The sequence below is a fragment of the Lytechinus variegatus genome, chromosome 3, assembly GCF_018143015.1.
Source record: "Lytechinus variegatus isolate NC3 chromosome 3, Lvar_3.0, whole genome shotgun sequence".
Lineage (NCBI taxonomy): Eukaryota > Metazoa > Echinodermata > Echinoidea > Temnopleuroida > Toxopneustidae > Lytechinus > Lytechinus variegatus.
Window position 1 is genome coordinate 67,595,901 of NC_054742.1, and position 27,711 is coordinate 67,623,611.

Below are 27,711 nucleotides of genomic sequence, written 5' to 3' on the forward strand. Positions count from 1 at the left end.
ATCATTTAAGACATGAATGAAATTTATATGCAGAGTTTAGTCAAACAGGTTTTTGCAGCATTGTTCGAAATATTCCCATGTGTATACGCACCCATGTTTTGTTTATGTTCAGAAGAAGACAATTACAATGTCAAATGTTGCGTTAAAAAAAATAAATCTATGGCCATGTTCTAAAATATTAGATTTTAATTGTTTAGCTGTGAAATACTTAAAATATTACAATTAAACTGGTTTATAAAAAGCTTGTTTTGATATGCCACCAAACAACCGCTATCATAAGCCATTTTGTGGATTGCATTATATATTTGTTTTCTTTAATTGCATTAATTTTTTATACATTAAAAATATTTTCTTCAATATCACAATTATCATAATTCTTCACTTTTAAAACATGTGTTCATACAAAATCAGTTTGTCATAGATAATATATATACATGTATTTACTATTACTGTATTTCAGTGAAGACGTTGTGACTTTTGAAGGGAAACGTCCTTGACTTACATGTAGTTTCTTTACAATCTAAGTAAAAGCGACACATTCATTCACCTCTTGATCTAGTGACGTGATTTGGCAGCTCAAGTTAGTGGTTTATTTTTGGAGTCGAAAAAGTGACTTCAACAAATTGCCCCTTTGAGGACGGGCCAAGATTCCAAAATTAAACAGGCACTTGCCAATTTACTACGAGTGCACTTTAGGCAAGACTAAGGACATTATAGATGCCCATCTTCGATATCTTTTTTACAATACGATCATTACGAGGACAAAATTCCGACAAAATACAGAGTTATAGATCATGAAGTTATTTTTGTCATCATGACTTGTGCACCCATCGGTGTCAAGTCCGTTGTATAACATTTTTATGAAAACAGTCGATAAAGAACGATAACCTGCGTTCGATGTCTGTATTAACTTGAATATTAACTATATGAACATCCGAAATAGAATACTAGGCCTGGTGTACACTTCGATAATGAAATACATGCACACCCCCAAAGAAGAGCGGGCACTGCAATCACGAATAATATTTTGCCTAAGTGCTACATTCACCTTGTTGGACTTTGTCACTCAGGAAAATTGTGATGATATATTTAAATTTTCCCATTAAATCTATAAACAAATCATGGAATCTTCTGGAAATGTGTAGCTTTACTGGGCCTAATGTCCTCAAAATTAATTTCTGGTTACAAAGGGACACTTCCTAAATAATTGCATTTGCCGAATAATACTGCATATGATCTCATATATCCTATTTTAAGGAGGATAGGATGGGAAAAATATGAAATATTTCATATTCTAGACAAAAACAGTCACGTGGTAGGGGGAGGCCAGACGCGATCATGATTAATAAAATCTCAACGGTGAACTTCCGAGTTACAAAATAGTTGTTTGTAAGTGTTAATGGCCAACTTTCCATCCCTCTGACTGAGAACAGCAACGCTTCTGTGGCCAAGAGCAACACTTAGAAATGACTTCATGTCTAGCTACCCACTGATCTTCTACGTCAATAGCGTGTATGCTTTTTATCTCAAAGTCTTTGACGCCGCGTCCATATTTATCGCAAGCCCGAAACACTATACATTAATGAGATAAAACATGGTTAAGGGTTGGAAATGAGCAAACCTTTACCTCAGTTTCTAAGTATGGACATGATGTGGAAGGAGAGCAGGGGGTGATAGATTAGCAGCCCCAATTTAGATCAGGACAAGATAATTATGTAACAAATACTTTCAATGAGTGTAATTCGAATTCTAATAATAAAGTCCATCGGAGACGTAAACATGACCACACTGTTCCGAAAAGAATGGTTTCAATGGGCGTTTCATCGAGTAGACACCACATATTATCAAATGGCTTTGTCGGAGTCGTCGAGTAGCCGATAAAAGTCCTATACGGCTCCAGGTCGAACGATGGTACATCGTCAGTAACACAAACGTAATACTTCTTTATGTTTTGGGGTGCGTTTTATCAACGTTCGACAAGATGTCAGATCTGCCAACTTTTCTTGGTTTTGATTGGCTAAGGAGTACCGTTACTATGGTAACTGTCGGATAAAATAGGACTTAACGGATAAAACGTCCGACAAGTCCTTCCATGAAATGCTGTTTTTTAGTGTGTTTCACCGGTGTGGCTGTATCAAAAGGAAAAAAAGCATGTTATAGTCGAAATCAAATGTTGCTTTAAATGTGCTGCATCACTGACGACTGACAGTGGCTGTTGAACTTCCTTGACAGCAGGGATGGTCACTAACTACACTGAAATTTGATATTCAATTCAGAGTGTCATCATGTCGTGTTTGGTTGCTCGCTTCCATTTCCTCTGAATATACATGTTACCCTTATCTGGTTATTGCTTAACCATTTACTGGAATTCAAAAGTACTCGAATCTGTATTGTCATTGTGGTGTTTGGCTGGTGGGGGGAGAGGGTACCCTGTGCAGGAAGCGGTATGTAGGATATGTCTCTCCGCAGCAGGTTTTCAGATGCAAGCATCCCACTTGGTGTGGGGTGTGTTGCAACAGGCTTGTTCTAAACACTGACCCATCTACCCCAGACAGTGAGTTGGTCAGTTTGCAGACTGTTTTTTTTTAAATCTCCCTCGAAGGAAAACTTTGGATAGAATCAAAATACAAGACATTCTGTGATAACTTCGGCCAAACTGATAAAGAAAGAAAGAACGAAAACACAAAAACCCCACGCAGTTACCATGAAATGATGCTTCAGAGAGTTTATAAACCACTGATAAACCATTACGACATAAAGATGATTAACAGTAGCCTTGAAAATAAGTACGGGCAAAATCATTTGCTTCAATAAGCTTTCACTGATTTCTTTTGTTTTTTAATTTGTCAATATTAATTCAAAACTAATGACCCTAATCTACAAGCTATCGCATTTGGAATTAAAGGGGAAGTTCACCCTGAGAAAAAGTTTATTGTAAAAATAGCAGAAAAAATAATAAAAAATATTGCCGAAGATTTGAGATAAATTCATCAAATAATTAAAAAGTTATTAGAATTTCAATTATTTGATCTGTGACGTCATATGCGAGCAGCATTCCTACATAGCGAATGGTAAAAAATCAATGAGATGTCATTTTCTCAGAAAATTGAGAATGGTTTTCACTGTACCTTTTGTATATCAATAGACAAATCATTTCACACCCGATCATGAATAGAAAACAAAATTAAGTTATCAGGAACCATAAAAAATTTGAAATTCATGCATTTTAAATTACATAACACATGGGGCAGCTGCTCGTTTATGACGTCACAAATCCAAAACTTTGAACTCTAATAACTTGCTTACTCTTTAACGGATTTTCCTCAAACCTTCACCAATATATTTTCTATTTTTTGTTATTTTTACAACAAAGTTTCTCAGGTGAACTTCCCTTTAAAGGTGGGGAGGTATATCTTGCCCGTATCTTTAAGTAGGTCTCCAACGATCACTATTTTAAAATCCCCCATTTTCTCTGTGATATAAGTCTTTGGAACGGTCTTCGGGATTTTATATTGTATTATTCTTGTCCCGAATCAATCTATTACAAGCCGTATGTTATTCGGATTGTTGTTCTCTTGTCAAGTTCACGAAACTTGAATAACAGGATCAGTTAATGACATGAAGCTAGATAAACATTTACACATCTGGCCAACGCATGACAGATGAACAGATCATAATTATATCATGCTTTACGAACGAGAACGTATTGTTCATAATGATCAACAAACATCTTCATATTATCATGATTATTCACACTTCAAACTCGTATTTCCTCTCTTACAGTGTGTTTTCGATATAGCGTTTTACAATTTCAGATCGCTGTCAAGTGATTCGTAATGCGGAATTCCGGGGTTCAAACCACCTACATAAACCTCCGTTCAATACTACTAAAGAGAAAGTTATCATGATTTGGCGTGACGTTGGATAAGGTGATGACGTCATTATACACCACGTGACACGGCTAGCGAGAGTGCTAGTGACCTTTCCATTCAATCAGCCTGTCACTATGGCTGTAATGACTTAACTAAGGATGTATGACTGGGAAAATTGGGAAGATCGATATACATGTCTTCAAATCTCTGTCCCAAGTAGACTGTCATGATATTTACGCCGCCATCACACCCCCTTTTCCAAAACCATGTCAATATCCATGATATCGCAACATACTTATTGCAAACTGATATATTCTTAAATGCTATTCCAAATCTAGACCTTGATTCCTGAAAAAATATACATGTAGTGTTCGTCAGTTTATTATCATCATAACTTTAATGAAAAAGAAATTTAACGATAACATCGATAATTCTACGTATATTTTGACACCCCAATAACTTCACAATAGAACTGCATGTTAGCATGGTTGTCATTTCCATGAAGAATTTTGGCATTGGTTGAAACTAGAAAATACAGATTTAATGTCTTTCCAAATAAATCTGTAAAAAAAGGTTACAATGAGGGATTCTAACTATCCTGTAGAAATTTCAGATTTAGTGTCTTTCCAAATAAATCTGAAAAAAGGGTACAATAGGTTACAACTATCCCCTACTTCAAACTCCTACTACGATCTTGGGGGCTACTACTTCAGTGCTTCCATGCTGATGGATGGCTGGATTTCTCTTTCCGAGTTCCAACTCCTGAAGTTCAACTTCATCATGTTCATGTTCTGATTTTCAGACAGATGACTCCTCTGCGACCTCTCTGTCGTATCTTCAATCACGGAGGTTGTTTCATGTTTCAAAACTTTGCTTCGGGTTTGACAATCGTTCATTATTCTGCCACCCAAAACCAAACGGCTCCCTACGTACTTTCGACAATTGTAGAGAGGTTTGTGCCTGTTGACAATCAAAGGAAAATGATTTCAGATCGCCCATGGACCGAGCAACAAAAGGCACACTATTTTCTGTTCGCAGACACCCGCCGGGCTTTCTATTAAACTCAACTTCAAAGCCGGTTTGTGTTTGAGAGCCAAGGCATCAACTTCTCCACTTACAAAGCTCAATTCTCACATTGCAAAGTCAACGGCAAGTTTACTTTGGTAATGGCTTGCAGGAAAATGATGCAATTGAGGACCCCGGGTAGAACTGAATACAACTATGTTCCCTAACAACTCATACCCTGGGAATTCCACAATGAGCTACGAGTAAATAGTTTATTCATCACACCCATTTTGTTAGTACCAGGTTATTGCGACAAAATATCGTAGATTTTTTTTTTCATTTTCTTCTGTCTGACAGACACCATTGTCGCCATGATAGAGGCAATCAAACCATAATGATGAAGGGTCATGGTGCCAATATTTCCATACTCCATACAATAGCCTAATATTAGTCATAGGCGGTGGAAGCGCGAGGGGTGGGTTACTTCTTTTTTTGTTTTTTTTGCTTTTCAATTTTTTACCTGTGTCCATTCAAAAAATTCAGATGGACCCCCCTAATTTTTTTGGCTTCCGCCGCCCTATGCTAGTAGTACTATCGCAATAAGTAAAAGAGGGAGTAAAATAAAAGAAAGGAGCTGAAATAATGTATCCTTACCTGTTGCAATCCCTTTCTTTGGTGATTTGTTCTTCCTTTTACACACGCCTTCATAAATAATGTCTATTTGCCTTCTTCTTTCACAAGCGACTTTCATCAGTCTACAAATGTCTTTATAAGTCTTATTGTCTGAACCGCACACCTTCCCCAGTGGTTTTCCTCTCATTTCAGAGCGACATTCTTTGTATTCTGATCGGCATCGTTTGGCAAGCTGTCTCCTCCATGATCGTCCCTCGTCATCTGAATAGGAGAAACACAAATAACCCAAATTAAAATCAGTTAATTCGTTTCGGTAATACGTTAGGTCAAACATCAATCAAACGTCTGCTTCACACATATACACTACAGTGTAATCTGGTGAGAAATAAACACAGCATCGAATTTGAACGCCTTGATATAAGTATGCCTATTCAGGTTCAAGACAATGATATAAGTGCACTGCTAAAAATGATTATTCTTTGCGAGGTTGACCTTGCGTCTGAACTAAAGGCCAATGCTGTTTAAAATAGTAGATAATTGCGCTTTTATAAATTAAGAAGGAATTTCTATTTTACTTCATCGATAAGACCGATTGGATCCCCGGTCGATTGGTGCTATCATGATTAATCATGTTCTGTACATGACTTTTTCTTTCTTTCTTTTTCAAAATCGGATAGCAGCGGATTATGTACAATGTTGGATTAATTTCTGTTCAATTTCATTGCACTGTAAATGCGGTAGTAAACATATTACTCCCATTGTCAATTTATCTCGGTACAAACACCATGAACACCTGTAGATCAAACTCAAGGGGATATGAGAGTGAAATGTGTCAAACAGCTGATGATAGAATTGTTAATCGAATGACATGAATGTTGAACCACCTCTTTCCCAAATAACATTGGCTCTCCAAGTTTTTCAAAGATATACATGTAATTCCGCCCCCACCTCAAGAATCTTACAAATAAGATCGATCAGAATCATTATTTGCGGCTAGGTTTCATTATCTTAATTATCCTTGAAAGTGTTATGCGAACGATATTTTACAGTGATTTTAATATGATTGTGCTATCGATTGGACGGAGAGACATAATATAAATATATTTTTATTTTTCAACCCAATAATATATGCACGTATACACTGTTGATAACTGGTTAGTTGTTTGTTAATGCAAGTCCATGATTATGCTGATGCATGTATGGGAGATAGACATGATGTATGGAGTAAAATTTAAATACAAAAAAATCCGTGAGCGAGCGAAGCGAACCAAAATTCTGACCCTTTATTACCGCGAAAAGCACATTTTGATAATAGAAAATCATATTTTACATTTTTCCCTCTCCTTTGAACCCCCCTGGTGATGGAAAGTTATTCTGTTCTTTATTTATTTTTTGGGGGGGGCATGCCCATGAGCCCACTCACCCGTCCATACGCAAGTGGTTAATATGACCGACTACCTTCCCGATTGAAAAAAAAAACACGGCAAAAACGCAATTTTATGGTATGCCATTGAGAAGTTTCAAGGTTTCTTTAGAATGCTTTAATTTGTTAGTGTTCTCACTCTGTCAAGGGAACATGGCATATGAAATTGATCTATGAAAATGACTCGAAGAGAACATACGCACGGTCATGACCAAGCCATGTCATGACTAGACTGGCAACCTGTAATTTAGGAGGGTAACTTCTCACGAATAATAAACGAAGGGATAGGCACGGACTTATTTCAGCCGGAAAACGGGTAGGCAGGTAATCGCCCTTTTCGGAGAAACGGTTCGAATTCTCTGGTGACATGATTGAAGAGGTGACAAGAGGTAACGTTCGTGATTATCGAGAGGAAGGAAGGACATAGGTAACATTATGATATCATATCATAAACAATATTACAACACAAGGCCGAGGGAACAAAGGTGGTAAAGACCATGGAATCACGTTGTATCATATTTTGAAGAGATTAAATAATTTCAAGTGTCTGCTTTGACATCCTGAATATTCTCAAGAACATAAGAATACAGGCAGTATGAAATACAAGCAGGATGTAGTAATAAGGGCATCCCGTTTAATACGAATTATTTCATTGTTTGAAAGCTGCTTGCAACGCCTAACTGTCGAGTGAAGAAATATATTTACCTTAAACTCATGTCCAAGTTTAGGGGAGTACGATAACCACCGCGACCATTGAATAGCAGTTGAACATAAACGTAAATGATACACATATATTAATAGCCCATAGCAAAACTACCAAGGTATAACTGAAACAAACTTGAGGATATTTTTTTCTAACTAAATATCCAAGATAAACAGTGTTTAGCAAAGAGACGTGATGTTTTCTTGTTTGATATCATAAAACCCTATTATTGTGAAGTATCTATGCGTAGATCCATCGTGTTAACCAAATAGGCCTATAGTTTCCTTATGATGTGCGTGGAGGGAGCGTTACATCTAATGCATGAGAAAGTTTTTGTGGGTTTGGGTGTATGTGTGTGAGAGAAATGGGGGATGGGTGAGTGTCCATGACTGTGTGAAGGGGTGCCTAAGGCCAAGGATTTGCCGGTACTCCTTGATAAGGCCATGGACCTATTATAGGTCCATGATAAGGCGCATCATGAATAATAACGCCGAATAATATCTTCTCTTCGGGTGTAATATCGGCCCCTATAACCCTTTACTGGGCTGCACGAGCGGATATTTCGTCAGACTCTCTAGGCTGACCCCCGGGCCGACCCAAATCATGAAACTACAAACATGAGCCTCAATGGAACCTGAATGCCATGACCAACTTGTTTGCAGATATACAATTTATTGCAATTCAAATCACTTGAAACCCATTGAGGGATACAGACGCTGCATTTTATCTCTTGAAAAGTATAAATTGAAACAAGGACATCGCATCAAGGTGACTCGAATACTGAAAATTGAATCCATCAACGTTGAGGTACATGCTACGGTTTGGCCCTCAAATCGAACACATACAGGCGGTCTGTTTGATTTACATGTCATAAATGGTATGCCTTTCGGGAATAGATTCGGGGAATGACAAATGAACATCTGATCAAAATGAAATGAGATTATCATTATCTGCTCCATGCAAGAGCTGCCCATCTTGAATAGAGGCCCCCAGCATTTTGCAATTTCCCCATTCTTCACCTCATTTATGACCTTGTTCCCGGCTTTGCCTCGTTTATTACAATCTAGTAAAATAACTTTAGTGGAAGCCTTGTCTACCCCCACCCCGCTCCTAGCAAAACGACCATACAATGCCAGATGAGAAAAAAGTCTCAATTTTAATATGGGCTCTCTACGATAGTCACCCCTCCTCCACAGGTCCGTACAAATAAAGACACCCTTCTTTTCATCATGTTCATTGGGTTCCGATTACAGCGAGGTACTGCTCAGAATGAAAAAAAAAGTAATATTCTGTTAATGATATGACTTTATAACGAAGTTTTCTTGTGTGCAGACTAATTCCAGGCAAATCGCTCGGGAATCGATTAGAAATATAAAAAAAAAAACATTTGCATGGCGTCAACTGAACATAACTATTAACATCGCAATCATGGTATTGTTTCGCCAACTCAGAGTGTCACCAGCGAGCGAGAAAATAATTCGAGAGCATGTTATACATGGCTATGTCATATTTCATGTAAAGGCCGAGGTTTTGTCAAACAAAATAGACTTATGAACATTCTGAACGCAATTGCACGGTTAAAAAAAACACTGATATTTCGTATACAATTCAAACTTCGCCTCGCCTTGGTGCAATCTGTGCGATCTATTCGGTTGCTTGATGACGTTTTGTCTGCAACACTTCGCCCTTTGGTTAACCTGGGAGATGCCATGATTACTATCAAGATCTTTCCTGACAAGTAGAAACCCAAAGTGACTTGCAAAATATAGGTGAGGGGGAAAGACGGGAATGGCGATGGAATGTACCCCCAAAACACGAATGCCCAGGCGGCAAGTAGCAGAAGCAATCGGCAATAATGAGGTCAAATCGTTTTGTGGTCGTAAATGACAATTAATGTGCGGTGTATAATGAAGAAGGTAAACATTGGCGGCAAAAAGCGATAAGAAGAAAAAAAAACCACCACATTTGACAGGGTCGGTGTGGGCGTGACATCACGTATTGGAATGGTGTTGATTGTTACCTTGGTGATGGCAATGGCGGCGGTGCATAGCAGTTTGACGGAACCCTTTGTGTTGATGAATGGGGATTCCATACTCATGCAAGTGCATGTGTAACACTTCTTATTGTATCTTAACCATGTTAATGTTCCTTTAAAGTAAAAGGGCTGGTACACCTGGGTGTTTTATACCTGGCATGGTGGCTCAGTGGTAGGACAGTCGCGTCATGAACGGGAGGTCGAGGGTTCGATCCCTGGCCGAGTCATAAACGAGACCTCCTACCATCTCAAACTGAAGTTGTAGCTAGTCGCTCAGCATTTAGATTGGAGGAGGAGGAAAAAACCCTATTGTGTTATGCAGGGCCTGCTGGGAGAGAAGTTTCCGTAATGAAATAGAGAGGGATTTTATAATCAGTTCGCGATATCAAAAAATTGAATGATTGATACGTGTGACATTGAATTGTTTTGTGTTGGTATCAAACGTCAATTCTTTATAAATAGTAAAAGAATAGGATGGGGGGGGGGGGCAAAAGAAAAAATAAGTAAGTCGTCATACCGAGCTAAACGTCCCGGTGTGACAATACCTGGTTGGAGGGAATGCTTGCAAGGATGTTACAAATTGATGCAGCCTCCGAACGTTGGAAAAATTTTGCTGTATCGATAGCTTTCAGAAATCATAATAGGGAGAAAGAAATTATATAGAAATAGAAAGCATAATGTTGTGTGGCCTTGCGGGTACAAGATGTCGAGGGAGAGCGAGAAAGAGAGAGAGAAAAAAATAAAACAGTCTTCTAATTTCATGTCTTCCCCGGACGAGCAAAAGTTTCAATTTCTGACACATTATCCCGTGGTCAATCTTGTCTAAACAATCAAGAGCCTTGCTCTCAGATGATGATGCCCGCCATGTTGTTGAACTTGACTCTGTCTACTTCAGTTGCTAGGGTAACAAGGTTCCCTTCGAAACAAGACCCTGTGTAACCCATCTTACGTTGCCAAGTCAATGGGTCATGAAAACATTGCTGTCCCCTGTTTGAGAATCAGTTTTACAGGGGTAAACAAGGCAAGGTAGAAGGAAACAGGCAAGGAAACGTTAGAAGGAATCATAGTCCGTAAGATATCACAATTGGAGCTTGTAATATCATTAAATTTATTTTGGTGGGGCGCTGGATCTAATACTGCACCCTCTCAAATTTGGAATAGGTGCTCACCCACGCAATATGCCCTAGGAATCGTCAGTTCAGTGTTTGATCGCAGGAGAATGTGAGGAGGCGGATGTTGGAGTGGGATAAGGAATAATGATGATTCTCAGGTCTCTTGAAAGAAAAACCACCGCTCTGTATCAACTATCCAACCACAATGAAAACGAGTAGGAGTGGCATGTCTCAAACAAACATTAACTAGGCTAGTAGATACGAATGTTGAAGAAGCTTTCCCACCCCCTCCTTTCTCATAACCTTAAGACCATTGATCCGACAACAATTCATTTCATTTTGTGTGAGCCTGAAATCAAAGCAGATTGATATTTGCGCCCGGAGCATGAAACGAGCAGGAATTTACTTGCGTTTTAAGTTTTCAATATTCATTTTTACGATTGAGAACTTGTCAAATCTTGATGAAAAATCGAATATGAAAGAAACCCTTGTGTATTTTGTCTGGTTTATATATTGTTATAAACCACAAACTATCAGTAAATGAACAAACAACGTTAGCAAATCCATCTAAGGAGCGGCTTCTGTTTGGACACAACACTTGTAGCTTATATCTATCCTTGTCTACTAAACAAGTGCAATATGCTTCAAAAGTTGAAACGCCCCCATTGTATTGGGAGGGGTATTTCACAGAGGGTAATCGCATTAGTATTCATGATAATAGAGATGTTATGAAACGATATTTTTAAAATATTCTATTGTGGTATAGTGGTCTCAATCGATACATTACAGCAGTTCGTGCTGTACATTGCAGGTTGCCTTAATCATGTTGATTTAAACCATATACTGTGGATACATATCCATGGTATGTAAAATGCGGTTTGATTATCTGTAATCACCATGAATCATAGCTGTTTTCAATCATCTTAACCAGATTTGGTGTTATCAAGACCAGAACACAAGGCTTCCCCCCACAGAAGCCACTTCGAGTTCATTGAACTGGACAATGACCAGCTATTCATGCCATCAAGAGAGTGCGTTGTAAAGCTTTTTGCTATGGCGCCTATGTTGAATGCTTTGTTGATGAACACATCGGAAGCTGGTCTGGATGTGTTCAAAGTTTATATGCCAGACCGATTACGAAATTATCGTCATTACTTTGACACCATCCCAACATCCGTTTAATAATTTCATTATGGATATAGATGGTAGAGACCACTGGCCCGACTGCCTAAGAAGGTCCCCTCTCATGCCTCTCTTACCAGATTTGGATTTGTTACATGATTTAAATCAAAATATTAAAAATTAATAGACCTACCACCAAAACGAAATCATAATTTGAATTAAACGAGAATACAACTTATACAGGCATAACACTGGCACGTTTGCTCTGTAATTTGAATTAGAGTAAGATATTTTCGCTAACAGTGACATGTACATCATTAACGGTATACACGTGACAGAACCGATGACGTCATACACATAAATTTTATAATAAAATACTTCAATTTTCTAAAGAAAGTCTAATCAACTCTTTTGGAAACTTATTGAGTGGATAAACGTAATATACCCCCGTTTAACTGTTTCTTTGGGAAAATAAAATTCAAGTTATAGGTTTGATGCGAACTTAAAGTAGGCCTACAGTAGTAAGCCTAACAAAAGAACAGACGAACGTCCAAACTGCAAAGATTGGTTCCAACCAGGTTCCAACACCCCCGTGTGCACCTGTCAATACATTTTGAATTATCGTTGAACTTTGATTTTAAAAGGTGCGAGCGCAACTGTCAAAACAATCACACTTCAGCGATGTCAAAATGATAGCCAATAACCGATAACGAATAAAATATTCTAATAAAACGATATCGGCTTGTAAAGAAGTTCGTAAAGTTCACCCACCTGTCCTCACTTGTATTTCAAAACACTCCACTCATCTCACTCTAAACATTCCCTGTATAAATGGGAAATCTTTTTTCAACATTACTGATGAAATAGGTGAAGACACACAAAATCCTATAGAAATAAGCAAGAGCTCAGACGAAAATCAGATTAATTGAAAAATATATTCAACAAACTACAAAAAGAAAGTCACAGGGAAGGCTTTGCTGGTATTTGCACTATGTTCGTACTAGAAAACATTTTACATACACGTTTTTTTTTTTTTGATCGATTGTAGATCAGTGAAGACCTTTAGATGATGATTGAGATTTTTGAATATGTATCGAGGTCATAGAGTGATGATTGACACGGATTACTTATATGAGAGAGGTCACATATAAAAATAATATCGGACCTTGCTCATGCAGTTATGTTCAGTCATGCAACCCTCCCGCATCCCCTTGGTCAGTTGGTTATACTTATAAATATATCTTTTTCGCGTATACTATATATTCTGTTTTACATTACATTACAATGGTAATTATACTAATATGCAACATTAATTTATGGCTTCTTACAATGTTTCATACACGCTGGATATTATTACCTCGGATTTAGCTCAGCTACATCAATAAGGTGTTCTATAGTATTCAAGGAATCCCTTGATTTACCGGGTACCCATTTATTACACTTGCATGCTGGGTGGAGAGCACCAAACGTCCCAACCGAATTTACTTATGGATGGAACACACATTTTAAAACATAAAAACAATGAATTGAATTCGACCAATAATGTAATTGGAAAAAAAGTCAGTTTATAATTTTTTTCAGAAAATGGGTTAGCATGGTTAGTATTCCCTTTTTTATATATATTTTTGTTTCCTTGGTTGGAACACCATACAACCTATTGCCCCTATCGAAAACAAATATACTGATCATGCTGATAACGGATTACTAGGATAAAATGTTTTGTGACAATGTAGTATATACATGTATACCTCTCTATAGGACAGCACAATCCCAAACATATAGTTTCTTTGTATATTTCCACATATATGTGTTTATTCTCTTGTTTAAAGTCTTACGACTACTTGCCTTATAATTGCTGTACATTATAGGTCTTATTTCTCTATTCTATGCTTTGTATTAATTTGTATTTTAATTGAATAAAACATTGAATTTAATTGAATAACTTTCTTGTTTGACATTCATTAAACTCACATACAATGTAGGCTACCTGCATACCATGACTATCATGACTATGGGAATTCCCTTTCCGAAATCGGTGTGCTATTCTGTGAATCATAGCTGTTGCACTCTTTACCTCTTACTTTAATGAAAGAACGGTTCATTCGGAAAACCAATTCCGTAGTGCCTCCGCACCTTTTCCCTAGATGGGTTCAACGATGTGCCTGCCCTGTATAGCTGATTTGACACAGGAAAATGCAATGGAGGAAGATCTAACACAGACTGCATCAGCATATTCTGCCGAACAATTTGCGAACTCATTTATCCAAGGAATTAGATTTAACTTTATCTTTTTTTTGCAAAGGTACGTCTGTTTTTCAAGGCTCAGATGGGTATATCGATCCATAATTATGGGACGTTGGGTGAGTAATAAGAATGCCTCATAAAGGCTATAAATTGCAATGTTGGTCCTTCATAGAGCGACATAACCAGCACTTCAAACAATGCAGGGACGCCTCTCACGTCCCTGGGCAAAATAACATCTAGCATGTCTGGGGACGCTGGTTTTTACGATGTTGTCGGAATGTGAACAGAAACATGATATGAATACAAATTCATCACCTGATATTGAATAGCAGAGTAGGCCTACATGTTGATTTAAAGAAATGTAAATAAAATAACACTAAAATGCATCATCTAGCCCTCTTTCGTCATGGCCATGCATTGTTCTGTAGCTTTTGAAAATTCTCAAAACATGGCAAAAGTGGCACGAAAGATGCCCTCGGCCTGGGAGATGCCGATCTAAATTTATCACCGCCTACGTCGAGTCTGATACTTCAAACATGACATAGATCATACTGGCCTATTTTTGTCAAAATTGATGCTATCAAACATTGATACATGACTTGTGTTTCTAATAAGGGCATGATAGACCTGAAACTTGATATCATTTGATTTTCGGTATCCATGGCGCATCTATCATGATTACTATCACATGTTAAGCTATTTTATCCACGACATGCATGACTTGCAGTCTACTGGCAATCCATTTGGCGGAACATTTATTTATCTCTTGGCCTATTCATGTATACAACACAACTTTACACAAGGACACGTTTACTATTTCTAAGGCAATGGGAGGGGCGGGGAGTGTAAACTATCAATAACTATTTTTTTATTTCAAGTCATTTATATAGTGTTGATAGTGCATTTGTGAGTGAGTAAAAAAAAGGAAAGAGAAGTTCAACAGATAAATAGAGTGACAGACACAAACAAGCCAAGAGAGATAATTGAGAGCTTGTGGTACCTCGGAAAAAAAAATCTTAAAAACCTATCTTCTTTAATCGTGGTGAGACAAGACGTTTTGTATATCGTGTCTTACAAGAAAAGTCGACTTCTTCCAGTGACTGTAGGCCCACATCTTCTACACGTGTAGCATAATTTCTGCGTCTATTCCTACCTCCTCTCTGCTCTCGTTTTTCCATTAATCTATTGTCGTTTATTTTTCTTCTTACAAAATCCATTCAGTATTTTTTAATGCTTCATTTTTAGATCGTAGCTGTATAACAATGTTATTCATAAAATTGAGGAGCGTCTTTACCAAACGCTATCAGACAAGAAAAACACCCTCCCGCACGTTCTCATACCCTCAACGCCCACTAACGTCTGCTGTCCGAGGAGACATTTGAACACCATCAAGAACAACGTCATGGCCAAAATTCGCCCACCAAACAAGCCCGTGGGACCATTGCCTTCATCATATGGGAACAAGGTGAGGGCCATCCAACAGGTGATATTCCAAACGAGTCATCCGAACTACCAAGTTCCCTTTCTCTTTTTTTTTTTTTTTTTGGCGTCTGAATTTACAACTGCTCCTGTCCGGTGCCGGCCAGGTGTTTCCATAAATAGCAGAAGCGCCCTTAAATTCTGAACGTAATTTTTCCCCGACATATAAAAAAAACCCGGACGAATTAAAAGATTTCATATCTGCGGTTAAGAAGCTTGGGCGACCGAAACTGGTGGGTTGAACATGTTGAACACGGATTGTTCATCATAAGTATGTTCAGGATAGGTCCCCTCAGGAATACTTCAATCGATGAAAATAATTGAATTTTGTTGTCGATTTGAGGAGAAAAGAAACACCAACAAGATCTGAAAGCATAGTATAAATACGATCCATCCCCAAGGGGAGGGGGGTCCTTTCATATTTCTTTGAAACAACTCTTGGAAAATAAATCTCGCTTTGCGCTTGCTTTTATGCTCATCATAGATAAAACACATATACCAAGAGTTATCACAAAGTGATTTGGGAAAGAAGATTAACGAAAGGTCAAAGTATTTTGTTTTAATTTCGTTTTTACACCAGTTTAAGCGACGTGAATTAGGTTGTCTGGAATTATTTGCCAATAGACCTTCAACAAATTAGTTTAGTCTACTGTCACACAAATGGTGTCTTAATTGCCCTTGATTATTAATCCATGGTTTCCGCGCATCCTCCATGAGCTAGGAATGTTTATCTCTTTATTGAGTACCATTAGCACTAGCTTGATTATTCGCTGATAAGCACGTCTTCTTTTGTTTAAAAAAATGTCTACCTCCATATGACATCAAATTGTTCAATGTTAGGTTAGTTTTGTCCAGTTCCACAATTCAGATAACCAGAAGGGTGGAATACATTGTATTGCACAGTGAAAACCGCGGGAATACACAATTGCATCATTTTGTTCAAGTTGATATTTCGTTGACAGATCAATTGGGAACCCATTGTTTTTATCGTCAGTCAGCACCAAACTGAGCTGTAGACATTAATGCAAAATCACAGATTCTCCTCTCTTGGGATACAAACAGTGTCTGTTGCATCAAAGTATGTCATTACTCAACCCCAAAACATAAGTAGTCCTGATATGTTCAGTAATACGGCAACCCACGTCAAACGAAACATTTTCAAATATAACATGACATGGTAGATTCTGTCCATAAAATTTCCTCGGAGAACAAGTGTGAGTGAGGGAATAGGAAAGTGGTATTTTGTTCTCATTTCGCCAGCTTTTCTATAACGTTTTTTTTTTCTACATTCGGTCAATAAATGATTAGTGCCGTGCGTACTTCACACACTGTAATTAAACAATTAGTACTCGGTATTGTCACTGCCTTTTCCATCCTTATATACATTCATGTACCTTAAAGGGCCATATAACTACATAGAGACCTAATCAAATTTTATAAATTATAGCCGTTAAAGTCCATTCCATTTAAAATTCACATTTTACAATAAAAATTATTTCAATCTTAAATGGTTCATGCAGTGTATACGGGGATGATAGCCATCTACATGCACCAACACTAATGGAGAAAATTACCTTAATACTTAATCAAAGAGAAACCTTACAATGATGGCTTTCATAAGTTGATCAGTACGGCATTCGAAGCTCAGTGCTCGAGAATGATGCCGAGAAGCTATTTCAAAATAATGGAAGTCGGATATTCGACCATACGACTTAATCAACACTCTTCTTCCAAGTTACAACATGCGTACTAAACCTTACATAAGAAGCAACTGGTTACTCCCATGATTCCGACTTATTCATTAGTCAAAATTGCCTGCAAGGTTCAACTCCCTGCCACAACCAACTCCCAATTCTAAACAGTGATAACAGCTCACGTGGTACAGCCCACGACAGGATCTGAACTGGTTTTCCACTACCGCTCCTCCTCCTATCAAGTTCTTCCACCCCTGAAATCACCCCCAAAAACCAAGAAAGGTAGGTATTACGTCATTCACTACGAGGGAGTTGAAGATTACAGGTGATGATGATAGTCAGGATAATACCTCAGACAGTCCATAATTATTATTACATGCAATAGGAGAAGTTGTTTATTTGAAAGATTACGTGGATTTCATAATAGCGTTACTTGGATCATATGGGATGAGCCTATATAGGATGCTCGTCAATTAACATAATCATTACAACGGCTTCCCTATTTCTATGAACATGTAAGTGAAGACTGCAAATATGTAGGATACAATAAGGTGTGATTTCGCAGTACTGGGTCAAACTTTCCAGCTAAGCATAATCATCAACCTGATGGGTTGAGTATCAAGATTACGATGTTTTCATGAGTTTGAAGGATATTTTCTACTTATGAATTCTTCTAGAGATCATCAGGATGGTAATCAAAACATAAAATAGATAACGCATTATTCGAAATCCCCATGGGTGTAGAAAATAACTTTTGTCTTTTTTTTTCATTTATAATTTTGCTACTCTTCTGCTCTTTTTCTTTTCGTTAAAAAAATTTCCATTTGGGTTTGATTCCGATTTTCATTATTTCACCGGCATCAAGATGCGAGTTGCAACGACTGTACTACTAGGCCTACACATACATTTAAACATTCATGACATTGCACCAATGTAACAATGTATCATTCTTAGTCCATACCAAGCTACATATAAGGAGTTAGTTAACATGGTTAATACTTAGGTAATCAAAACATAGAATTGACGGCATTACCAATGCATGGTGACGAAATATTCAACTAGGCAATGTGGAATCTGCCGGATAAACTCGTTGACAAGAATAGTGCGTCGGGTCTGGGGAGATGCCAGAAAGGAAGGGGTTCGGGATCGAAGGTGCCTGACCTCATAATACATTTGGATTTACGCTGTTGATCCCGGCAACGGAGCGTTCCACATTCAGAAGGTACCATGCATGTCGATGTTTACATGGAATTTTATTTTCCATCTCGAATAATTAAAACCATTTAATATTTGATAAATAATTTACGCAATTGGAGGGTAAAATTTTGCAGAAAACAATTCTCGGACATATTTACAACACGAGTCAGGTAGTTCGTTTGAGGTAGGTTGAGGTGAAAATACTGTTGGCATCGAAACTAGTTTATTACCTGAACATACCAAGCAAATCAATGGTTGCTCCATGGAATATCTGGGACAGGCAACTGCGATACAACATAAACATGGTGCACCCCCTGTTTTGTGAAACCATCTTGTCGCATCTTTTTCGCAATTCCATACATAGGCAGCATCCAGATTGATCGCGTGTTATAATCATATAATATTGATAATGAATTTTACATCAATATGATATAAATGTAAACCATGTGACTCAAACAAAGTGGCAATTTGGATTTACCTCAATAGTGTGCATTGACCCAATCACTAGTTATTGCATATCATGCATATCAAATCTTCAGCATTTACTACGAAATTGGCTACTTCAAAATGGTAAAATAACAATATATACTTACCGTTATCTCTTTTATTCCATGCAGATGCCACCGCACACACGACTAGTACACATACACAAGTCTCCGTCAAATGCATAGTGAGTTTATATGAAGTTTAAATTGTTTGGTTTGAGAAAAAAAATGACAGGTATTAAAATGAAAGGTGAAGTATATTTATCCACTCCTGGAGAAATTCAAATGATGCTAATGAAGTACTGATTAGAAGATAAAGATGCATTGCAGAAACTTTTTTTTAACTCGATTTCTTTTGATTACACTCGAAAACTGTTCGTCTTCATTGTTGATAAACTCGACCGTTCGTGAAACGGCTGACATCTGTCCCTTGGCATGCCTTTGTAGCGAATGCTCTTCGGTCCAAGCCGACTCCTTGAGTAAGCCCACTCAGCGAGCTCAGTCAAAACCTGAATCTAATATGACGTCATCGGGAATGCCCGCCCTGAATGGATAAATGTTGGCGTACAGTTTGAGTAGTACTTCCATGGTTGTATACTCTTCGATCTGCTGAAACCTGTAGAAGGGGGGGGGGTGGTCCAGGCAGTGTGATGTATGACAGCAGAGAGGCAGAGGCGCAAAGAAGGGACAATCTTGATGGAGAAATAGCATTCGATAGTATTCATAAATAGGTGCACGCCTTGGTTATTACAAACTACTTCCGAGTTAAACACGGAAATACATTGATTATGAATTAAGGTGTACCGTGTCGGAAAAAATGGGAAAATTACATTTTTTCTGATTAAGCCTAAGGAAACCAAAAATGGGATAGTTATTGTCACGATCTACCACCGAATTGCCAACTTCAGATTCAAATACTCCGCGGACTTCCCCCCTTTTCAATATAATATACAAAAACAAATACTTCTCAAATATGAATAGGCTGACACATTTTTTAGGATTTGGTAATATTTGGATGTAGCTTTCCGACATCAAATTAATAAATGTGTATAATAAGTGCTCAAATTACAATTACCAAAATAAAAAAAACTACCGATACAGGGCGCTAGATATATAAAATATACATAATATAAGAATATGAATTCGTGTAGAAAAAAAATACACCCCGATGAAAAGAGAAAACAAAAACACTACAACTTTGTACGATTAGAATTTGTAAAGATGCTCAAGTAAATTTAATTATATAATTAACCTTTACACTCTTAAAATGTTGGGCGACATACTGTCCACACAACTACCCAGAATTTGATAAAGTTTTAACCAATTGTTGCGTGGGCAGTATGCTGCCCAACATTTTTAAGAGTGTTCTAAAGCTTTGAAGATGCTTTATAGAGAAGTTGTTTATGCCTGTCACTCTAACAACGTGTTGTTTAAACTTTTTTGGAATTGTTTAATCTTTGTAAACAACTTGTTTAAAAGGTTTAAACAGCTGTTTAGAAAGTTTAAACAGTAGTTATTAGAGTGACAGGCTTAAACAACGTGCTTAGAATTTTAGATTTTAAAGCGTTTTTATATAGAACCAAATATTGGCTTACATTATAATTGGGTTATATTGATAAACAGCTACAGAAATTATATATGTCGCACGTACTCCATTCCCAATCAGGGCAAAGGAATATCAATAAATTAATGAGAAAATAAGAATATATCAATACTGTCTACGTCCTTTATTATCACGTGTTATAGTGTGCCAGTTATAAAAAATATCAATCGTATTTCTATACATAATTTGCCACAGGTATGCAATCGATATATTTGGTATGAACGTATGTTTCTTTTGTCTTAATGATATTTAACACAGGTAATACAGGTTGATAATATTCTTGGCATGAGGATCGGCTTCAATTTTTTTTTTACATCAAGCCCATTTCCGAAGCATAGTAGATCACGATAATAGCCAATATTGTGAGCTGCACTTTTTTTCTTTATGTTGTTAATTTCAAACGTAGCGTGCTGTCCCCTGTGCCAACTGGAAAGGCATAATTAACATTAATTTTCTTGATTCCGTCTCGAAATATAATGTGGTTTGTTTAGATCGCGTTTTACAATGATTTAGTTTTTAACGACCCCAATATCTTGGTGAGCATCGTCGAAATGCAGAAGGTAGTTATGCGGATAATATATCACCCGGGTCCTCTAATATAAAGACTAGCGACTGATGATGATCGTGTGGCCGATTTCTACAATCGATTGCATTAATTATTGCATTAGTGGAGGTGCCGTGGCCGAGTGGTCTAAGGCGCCTGGTTTACATGGAAAGTCCGGAGTTCGATCCCGGCCGCGGCTCCTATGCCCGTGAGCGAGGCATTAATCTACAATGCTTTTATCCTGCTTTCAAATAAATGGAAATGCTATTTGCATTATTGGTAACTAGGTGTCCACTTGTTTAAAAAAAAAAAAAAAAAAAAAATTGTGCGTGATAATTTGTTTTAAGGATTAATTGACTATACCGACAATTGGGAAAATTTTTTCCCATTTTGTATGGTGTAGAGTCAATCTATCCTTTTTTTTTAATTTTATTAAAACAAGTTCACACCCAGTCACCAACAATGCACATAGCATTTCCATTTATTTGAAATAAAAAATATATAAATGAACCCAACGATCAATTGCTTAAAGTTGCGTTACCATGGTTACGGGGTCCTGGTCACGAGTTCGATCCACTGCGCATTTTAGCGGATGAAACAGTAACAGTAGTACATTCGATTCGAATGCCAAATAACTTCTTCCCCCCATGTGTGCCAATAATGATTATCGTTCCCTCTTTATAGAGAGTAGTATGCGTGCATCGTGACATAATTGGGAATACCTCCTGAGCAAAATGCCCAACTCGCGAATAATTAATCTTTCTATCATTGGAATATCTATATTTTGATTTTAGCCTGACATAAAAGTCACTCAGGTCTCAACAAGAATGTTAAAGGTCAAGTCCAGCTCAGAGAAATGTTGATTTGAATCAATAGAGAAAAATCAGACAAGCACAATGCTGAAAATTTCATCAAAATCGGATGTAAAATAAGAAAGTTATGACATTTCAAACTTTTGCTTATTTTCAACAAAATAGTTATATGAACGAGCCAGTTACATCCAAATGAGAGAGTCGATGATGTCACTCACTCACTATTTCTTTTGTTTTTATTGTTTGAATTATACAATATTTCAATTTTTACGAATTTAACGATTAGGACCTCCTTGCCTGAAGCACAAAATGTTAAAATAATGGAATTCCACGTGTTCAGGGAGGAATGAAACTTCATTTCACATGACAATGACGAAAAAATACCAATATTTCATATTTCATATAATAAAATACAAAAGAAATAGTGAGTGAGTGATGTCATCAACTCTCTCATTTGGATGTAACTGGCTCGTTCATATAACTATTTTGGTGAAAATAAGCGAAATTTGAAAATGCCATAACTTTTCTATTTTACATCCGATTTTGATGATATTTTCAGTGTTATGCTTGTTGAATTTTTCTCCTTTTATTCAAATCAAGTTTTTGTTGGGGTGGATTTGTCCTTTAATTAAATCATTACTTATCTTACTTCAGTGATATCTGGGCCACTAAAAATGGTTGAATAATATCTTGCGTAAGGTTACCTTTGCGGCGATAAGGCTGTAACCACGGTGGCGTATGGCAAGCTTTATATTGCCACTTAGAGGAAATTGAATGCATGAGAAGTCGTTAAATTTCAGAAAAAAAATCATACACATTCATTGATAAGTTACATAATTTTAAAAAAAAAAATCAGATGCAGATACTCTACTACTTTCTTTACACTTTCATATAAAATCACCGTCACTGCTTAGGAATACCTGTTCTGTTACTTGTACTTGCTAGTTGGCATTGATTTAAACTTGCTATTTATATTATCATAAACATTAAAAAAAATGGGTATAATAAATATGAGGATGATGATGGTGGTGGTGGTGGTAATGCCGAAGTGGTATACCTCGGGTCGTGGCATTAGGGGGCACCAACAAATATTTTGAGTCAGTTATGGTATACTAACCTAATAGAGACATTTTAAAGCAGATACGAACCAATAGCGACATATCGAGTCCTCAACTACTCATACCTGGCCAGTTTCCTGACCAATAATGCTAGTGTAGTTTAGTAATTTACATATAGACCCACTTGTCAATGATAACATGCTAATTAACTACGCAATATATTTATACCGCTATAATTATGTTGCCAAATAACGAAACAATTAATTTTCCTCTCAAAATAGTTTAGTTTCTCTATATAAATACAATTGTAGGTCAACTTATTCTCTGTAGTATTAGTAGATATCTGAAAACGTATATTTTAAGAGTATGCATTTATAACACACAATCAATAAGAAACCACACACAGTTCACTCCCCCACGTGTCTCACTGATCAAATAACCCGAGCGCGAAGCGCGAGCTGAAAATATTTGATTTTCATACCTAAAAAGGGATATTATTAGGCATTTTTTTTTTGTAATTATGATGCGTACCTGTCTCACTAAACAAACAATGCGAGCGCGAAGCTGAATTTTTGGTATATATTGACCCCAAACAGGGACATTTTAAGGAATATTATATATGTCACCATGGTCATCTAATGCGAGAGCCAAGAGCGTGCTGATTATTTTAGAATTACACCTAAACGCAGTCATAAAGCACTTTTTGTAGTCATTGTAATCATGAACATGATGCGTACCCCACTAATCAGATATTGCGAGCGCGAAGCGCGAGCTGAAATTGTTTTATATTCAGACCAGAAGAGTGGCATTCTAAGGCTTGTTTGTAGGAATTCATTAAGACCATATATATTTACTAACCAAATGATGCAAGCGCGAAGCGCGGGCTGAAATTGTTTTATAATCTGACCAGAAAAAGGAGACAGGACTGTTTTTTATGAATTCACGAAGAGCAGAAATATCTCACCAATCTACTAACGCGAACGTAAGCACGGACTGGAAATGCTTTATATTCAGACCTTAAAAAAAAAAAAAAAAAAACCTTGAAAATGTGAGTGATGAACACACAGGCCTAAGTAAATTATGTTCCATAGAGTTGTGAAAAAAAATCATATGTAATATTTATCAATAACTTTTTTTCTCCTCCCACTACAGTGTATATTTCTTTTCCTTTCTCCCTCTTGTTTCTGCTTTTTCCCGTTTTTTTTTAGCCGATTTGGAACACGTGTCCCCGATAGTTACGCATCTGGGTAATGGTGATAATGTCCTTAATGCCGCTATTAAAAAAACAATGATGCTATGGGAATGCTTGTTCAAATGTTAATAAAACAAGAGCACATAGTAGAACACAACGTTAAATTTTACCTATTGGGCATAATATATACATTTTTTGTTTATCCAGGAAATGCTCACATAATCCAAAAAGCACTTCCTGCCGGAAGAAAAGATGGAGGCGTCTGCGGCCTGTATGTGAAGGAATGAGATGGATGGATTTTCTGTTTGGCGAGAGGGGGTGATTGAAGAGATGTTTACGAGTAACGATGGTAACCATAACCACTGAGGAATATACCGCGGTTGGTATATACAGAGGTGGAAGCGTGAAGTTTTTATCATGTTTATTGTATTAAGATTATTATCGGTTTCTTCATTTTGTTAATCGTCGTCTGCAGAAATGTCTTATTCAGCACTTGACTATATTCGTCATCTTCTTTTTAGTACGACCCCCGCCATTCTTCGTCTCTTACTTTTGGATGATATACCTGAAATCATATTGATGTTGGTTATGTTCCATAAAATAGCCTTAAAAATTTAGGAATTCAATAGAAAATCAATGTTGACAATATGTAATTCTACTTGGCTGTTTAAAGAACGTCCAACGAAGGACCTCTCCCTACATGCCCTATGTCAATTCTGCTTGGGAATTCAGAATAAAAGAAATAAGAAGTAATTAGAAATTCCTTCTAGACAAAAATACGGATTTTCGGCTTTCATTTAAGTTAAGGATACAATTCTCATGTACATTAGATTCGAAAAATATGAAGTTTGAGATCTTGATTAAATCATTCTTTAACGATGAGATCGTTAGCTTTCATTTTTAATCAAGTGACGTAGACATTATCAAGTAGCGATGTGGGCATGCACAAAATTAATGCCGAAAAAGATAGCTCAATTAGTGTGACGTTAATTGGTTGAAGGTTTTAATTCGATGACAGGCCGACTTTATTAGTAAGTTCCTCAAAATATTGAAGTGGTTAACTTCAAAAAACCGTAATTGATCTTGACCTTTATACCCTTGGGGGAAGTGTGAACTTTCTAGTCTTACATTCTCTTTCTTTCAGTGGTTTCCTCACTTTTTTTCCTTTCTTGGTCACGTGATGACTTGCGGGCTTTTAATTGGCTTATTTGCTCAATGCCATAGATAGCTATTTGTTTGTGCATGTTGTGGTTTAAAGGTGGCTTCAGGGAAACGATAGGGTCGATCTGAGGACAATGTGATGAGATCTCGGATAAAAATATCATATAGAGGGAGGGATAGGTGGGGGGGGGTGATGTTACAAACAAGGACCTGTTGTCCATGATTTTAAAAATACGAAAATAGTAATGCCATTTATACCGTGTCAATGTTCTGTAGTTCTTTAACACTTATTTGCGCATAACCATGACTGAGTTAGTTTGGTTTACATTAAATTTGACAGATTTTTTTTCTTCACTTTTTTAAGGGACATACTAAACATCTGTTCTGCAAAAGAGCAATAACTATCGAAAAAAAAACATTAGTGAAGTTATAGTGAAGTTATGATATGGATGAACAGTGTGTTAGCCCTTGCCCCCCCCCCCCCATACACACTATGGAAGGGATCTCCGTTTCTTTCACTCTTTTGATCTGTCTAATTATATTACTATTATTATTTTGTTTACGTTTGCCTTTCTTTTTATCCTTCCCTCATTCTTGTCATTACATTATTTTATCGAATTCCAATCTCTCTCCTAAACCAATAACATCGGAAGTACCTGTCTGTCTATAGCATGTTGCACACCTGGGATAAGAGCCAATCCCCGTGAAATGAAAACATCCTATAAACCGAACCCCAATCAAAGAAATTCAATAAAGATCCGTGTTAACTTCACATCATGACACCCTTGCAAAGTCATTAGACATTAAAACCGGTTTCATTACCGGTGATTGCTTCGGTTTTCTAACCTACTTCAAGTTGTACAGCTGCACCTTTTGCTTTATTACCTCGTATCCGATTGATTTTAACAAAGAACAGATGCGGGCGGGACATCATACTTGAACAGACATCCTCCTTCATCGATTACAGTATACTTTTAAAGTGGCATGTGTGTTTGTGTGTGTGCGTGTGTGGGGGTGGAGAAGGGAGGATGGGGTTGGGGATTTTGTCAGAGGCTGAACATGGTTAGAAATGTTGAATGATGAGGGAAAATGTATACACTCTTCGTAGAAGACACACTAATTACTCCAATGTCTCTACTCACACACATTAAATGTTGTGTTATCGTAAATTGCATGACTACTTTATTAATCTTTAATTCGTGTTGCTCGTTGGAGAAATCGGTCGACGCGTTTGATATTAGGGGAACCCACAATCGCAATGACATGCTATAAACATGATAAACATGATAAAGGCAAAATAAAAAGTGAGACGCGGGTTTGGCGAAGAAATCCTTCGTAGAAGGAGCTTCATGGAATACGTATTAATGAGGGGGTGGGGCTGTTTGTAATTGGCATAATGAAATAGAAACTTCAGAAGAATATAATATTATTAAGAACATTTCGTCAAACCATCACAAATTGTGTCTCACAGTAATGTTGACTGCTTCCATTGGAACCAAATTTAATGTGAGATAAAAATGTCCTTATTCGTAGAGCAATTTCGCCATGCACTCAAGCAACAATATAAGACGTGGGTTGAAATATAAAATCAACGGGAACGTATACAAAAGAAAATCGGAGAGGCTGCCAAGGAGCTCCTGAAATATGATCGAGAATTGACTTCTTTAAAAATAGGAATTTGACTCATGCGAATGGTCTCACGCTCAGGTAGTGAATCAGAAAATTATTAAGGGGTTGTTGGCAACCAGTGAATCAGAATGCATTGTACCACATGTAAGTGTTTAAAAGTGCAGTTTCATTTTAACAGTGGCGTAACAGGAGGGGGGGGGGGGCAAGCTTCCCCCTCCCCTGGCGGAGTGGCGGAGTGCAGTGGGGGCTCTTCATCTGTAACCTTTAAAGGGCTCTATAACAGCCCATGTATGGACCCTTCCGGCATTCCACAGCCTAGGGGAAATAAAAGAAAACAAAGGAGGCAACGAAATGAGATGAATGAAAACAAATATGACATGATATTTGCTATGATGTAAGAATCTATCACATAATTAGAATTTCATTTCAAATGGCCATTTTCTGTTTGGCTCGCTTCGCTCGCTGGAGACTTTTTACAAATTTTCCATTATTTGCAATTGTGTGCACCCTCAAAATATTTGGTTTAAATTAGTGATCATCTGTAAGGTTTAAAATGACTTTAATATTAAAAGGTTCCGGGGATCCAACTCGGACCCCACCTACATAGCACTGTGGTATGGATGAGTTTGAACCACGCCCCAAAAAAATTATACAACCAAACAAAAAAAGGGGGGAGAAAGAAAAGCAAAGGAAAAGTGTATTATATTT

General features: G+C 37.2%; 1 protein-coding gene across 2 annotated transcripts in view; it reads right to left on the bottom strand.

The window, feature by feature from the left end:
• LOC121411753 (agrin-like) overlaps positions 1-19,507 on the bottom strand; it is a 35,212-nt gene extending 15,705 nt beyond the window's left edge. The window contains exons 1-2 of one of the 2 annotated variants that reach the window (XM_041604598.1): positions 19,113-19,507; positions 5,532-5,771 (exon numbers count right to left, since the gene is read on the bottom strand). In XM_041604598.1, the coding sequence (XP_041460532.1) occupies positions 5,532-5,771; positions 19,113-19,188 (316 nt within the window). In that variant the 5' untranslated portion in view covers positions 19,189-19,507. The remainder of the gene's footprint in view (positions 1-5,531; positions 5,772-19,112) is intronic. The other variant, XM_041604597.1, reaches the window with a different exon arrangement.
• Between the last annotated feature and the right edge of the window lie 8,204 nt (positions 19,508-27,711).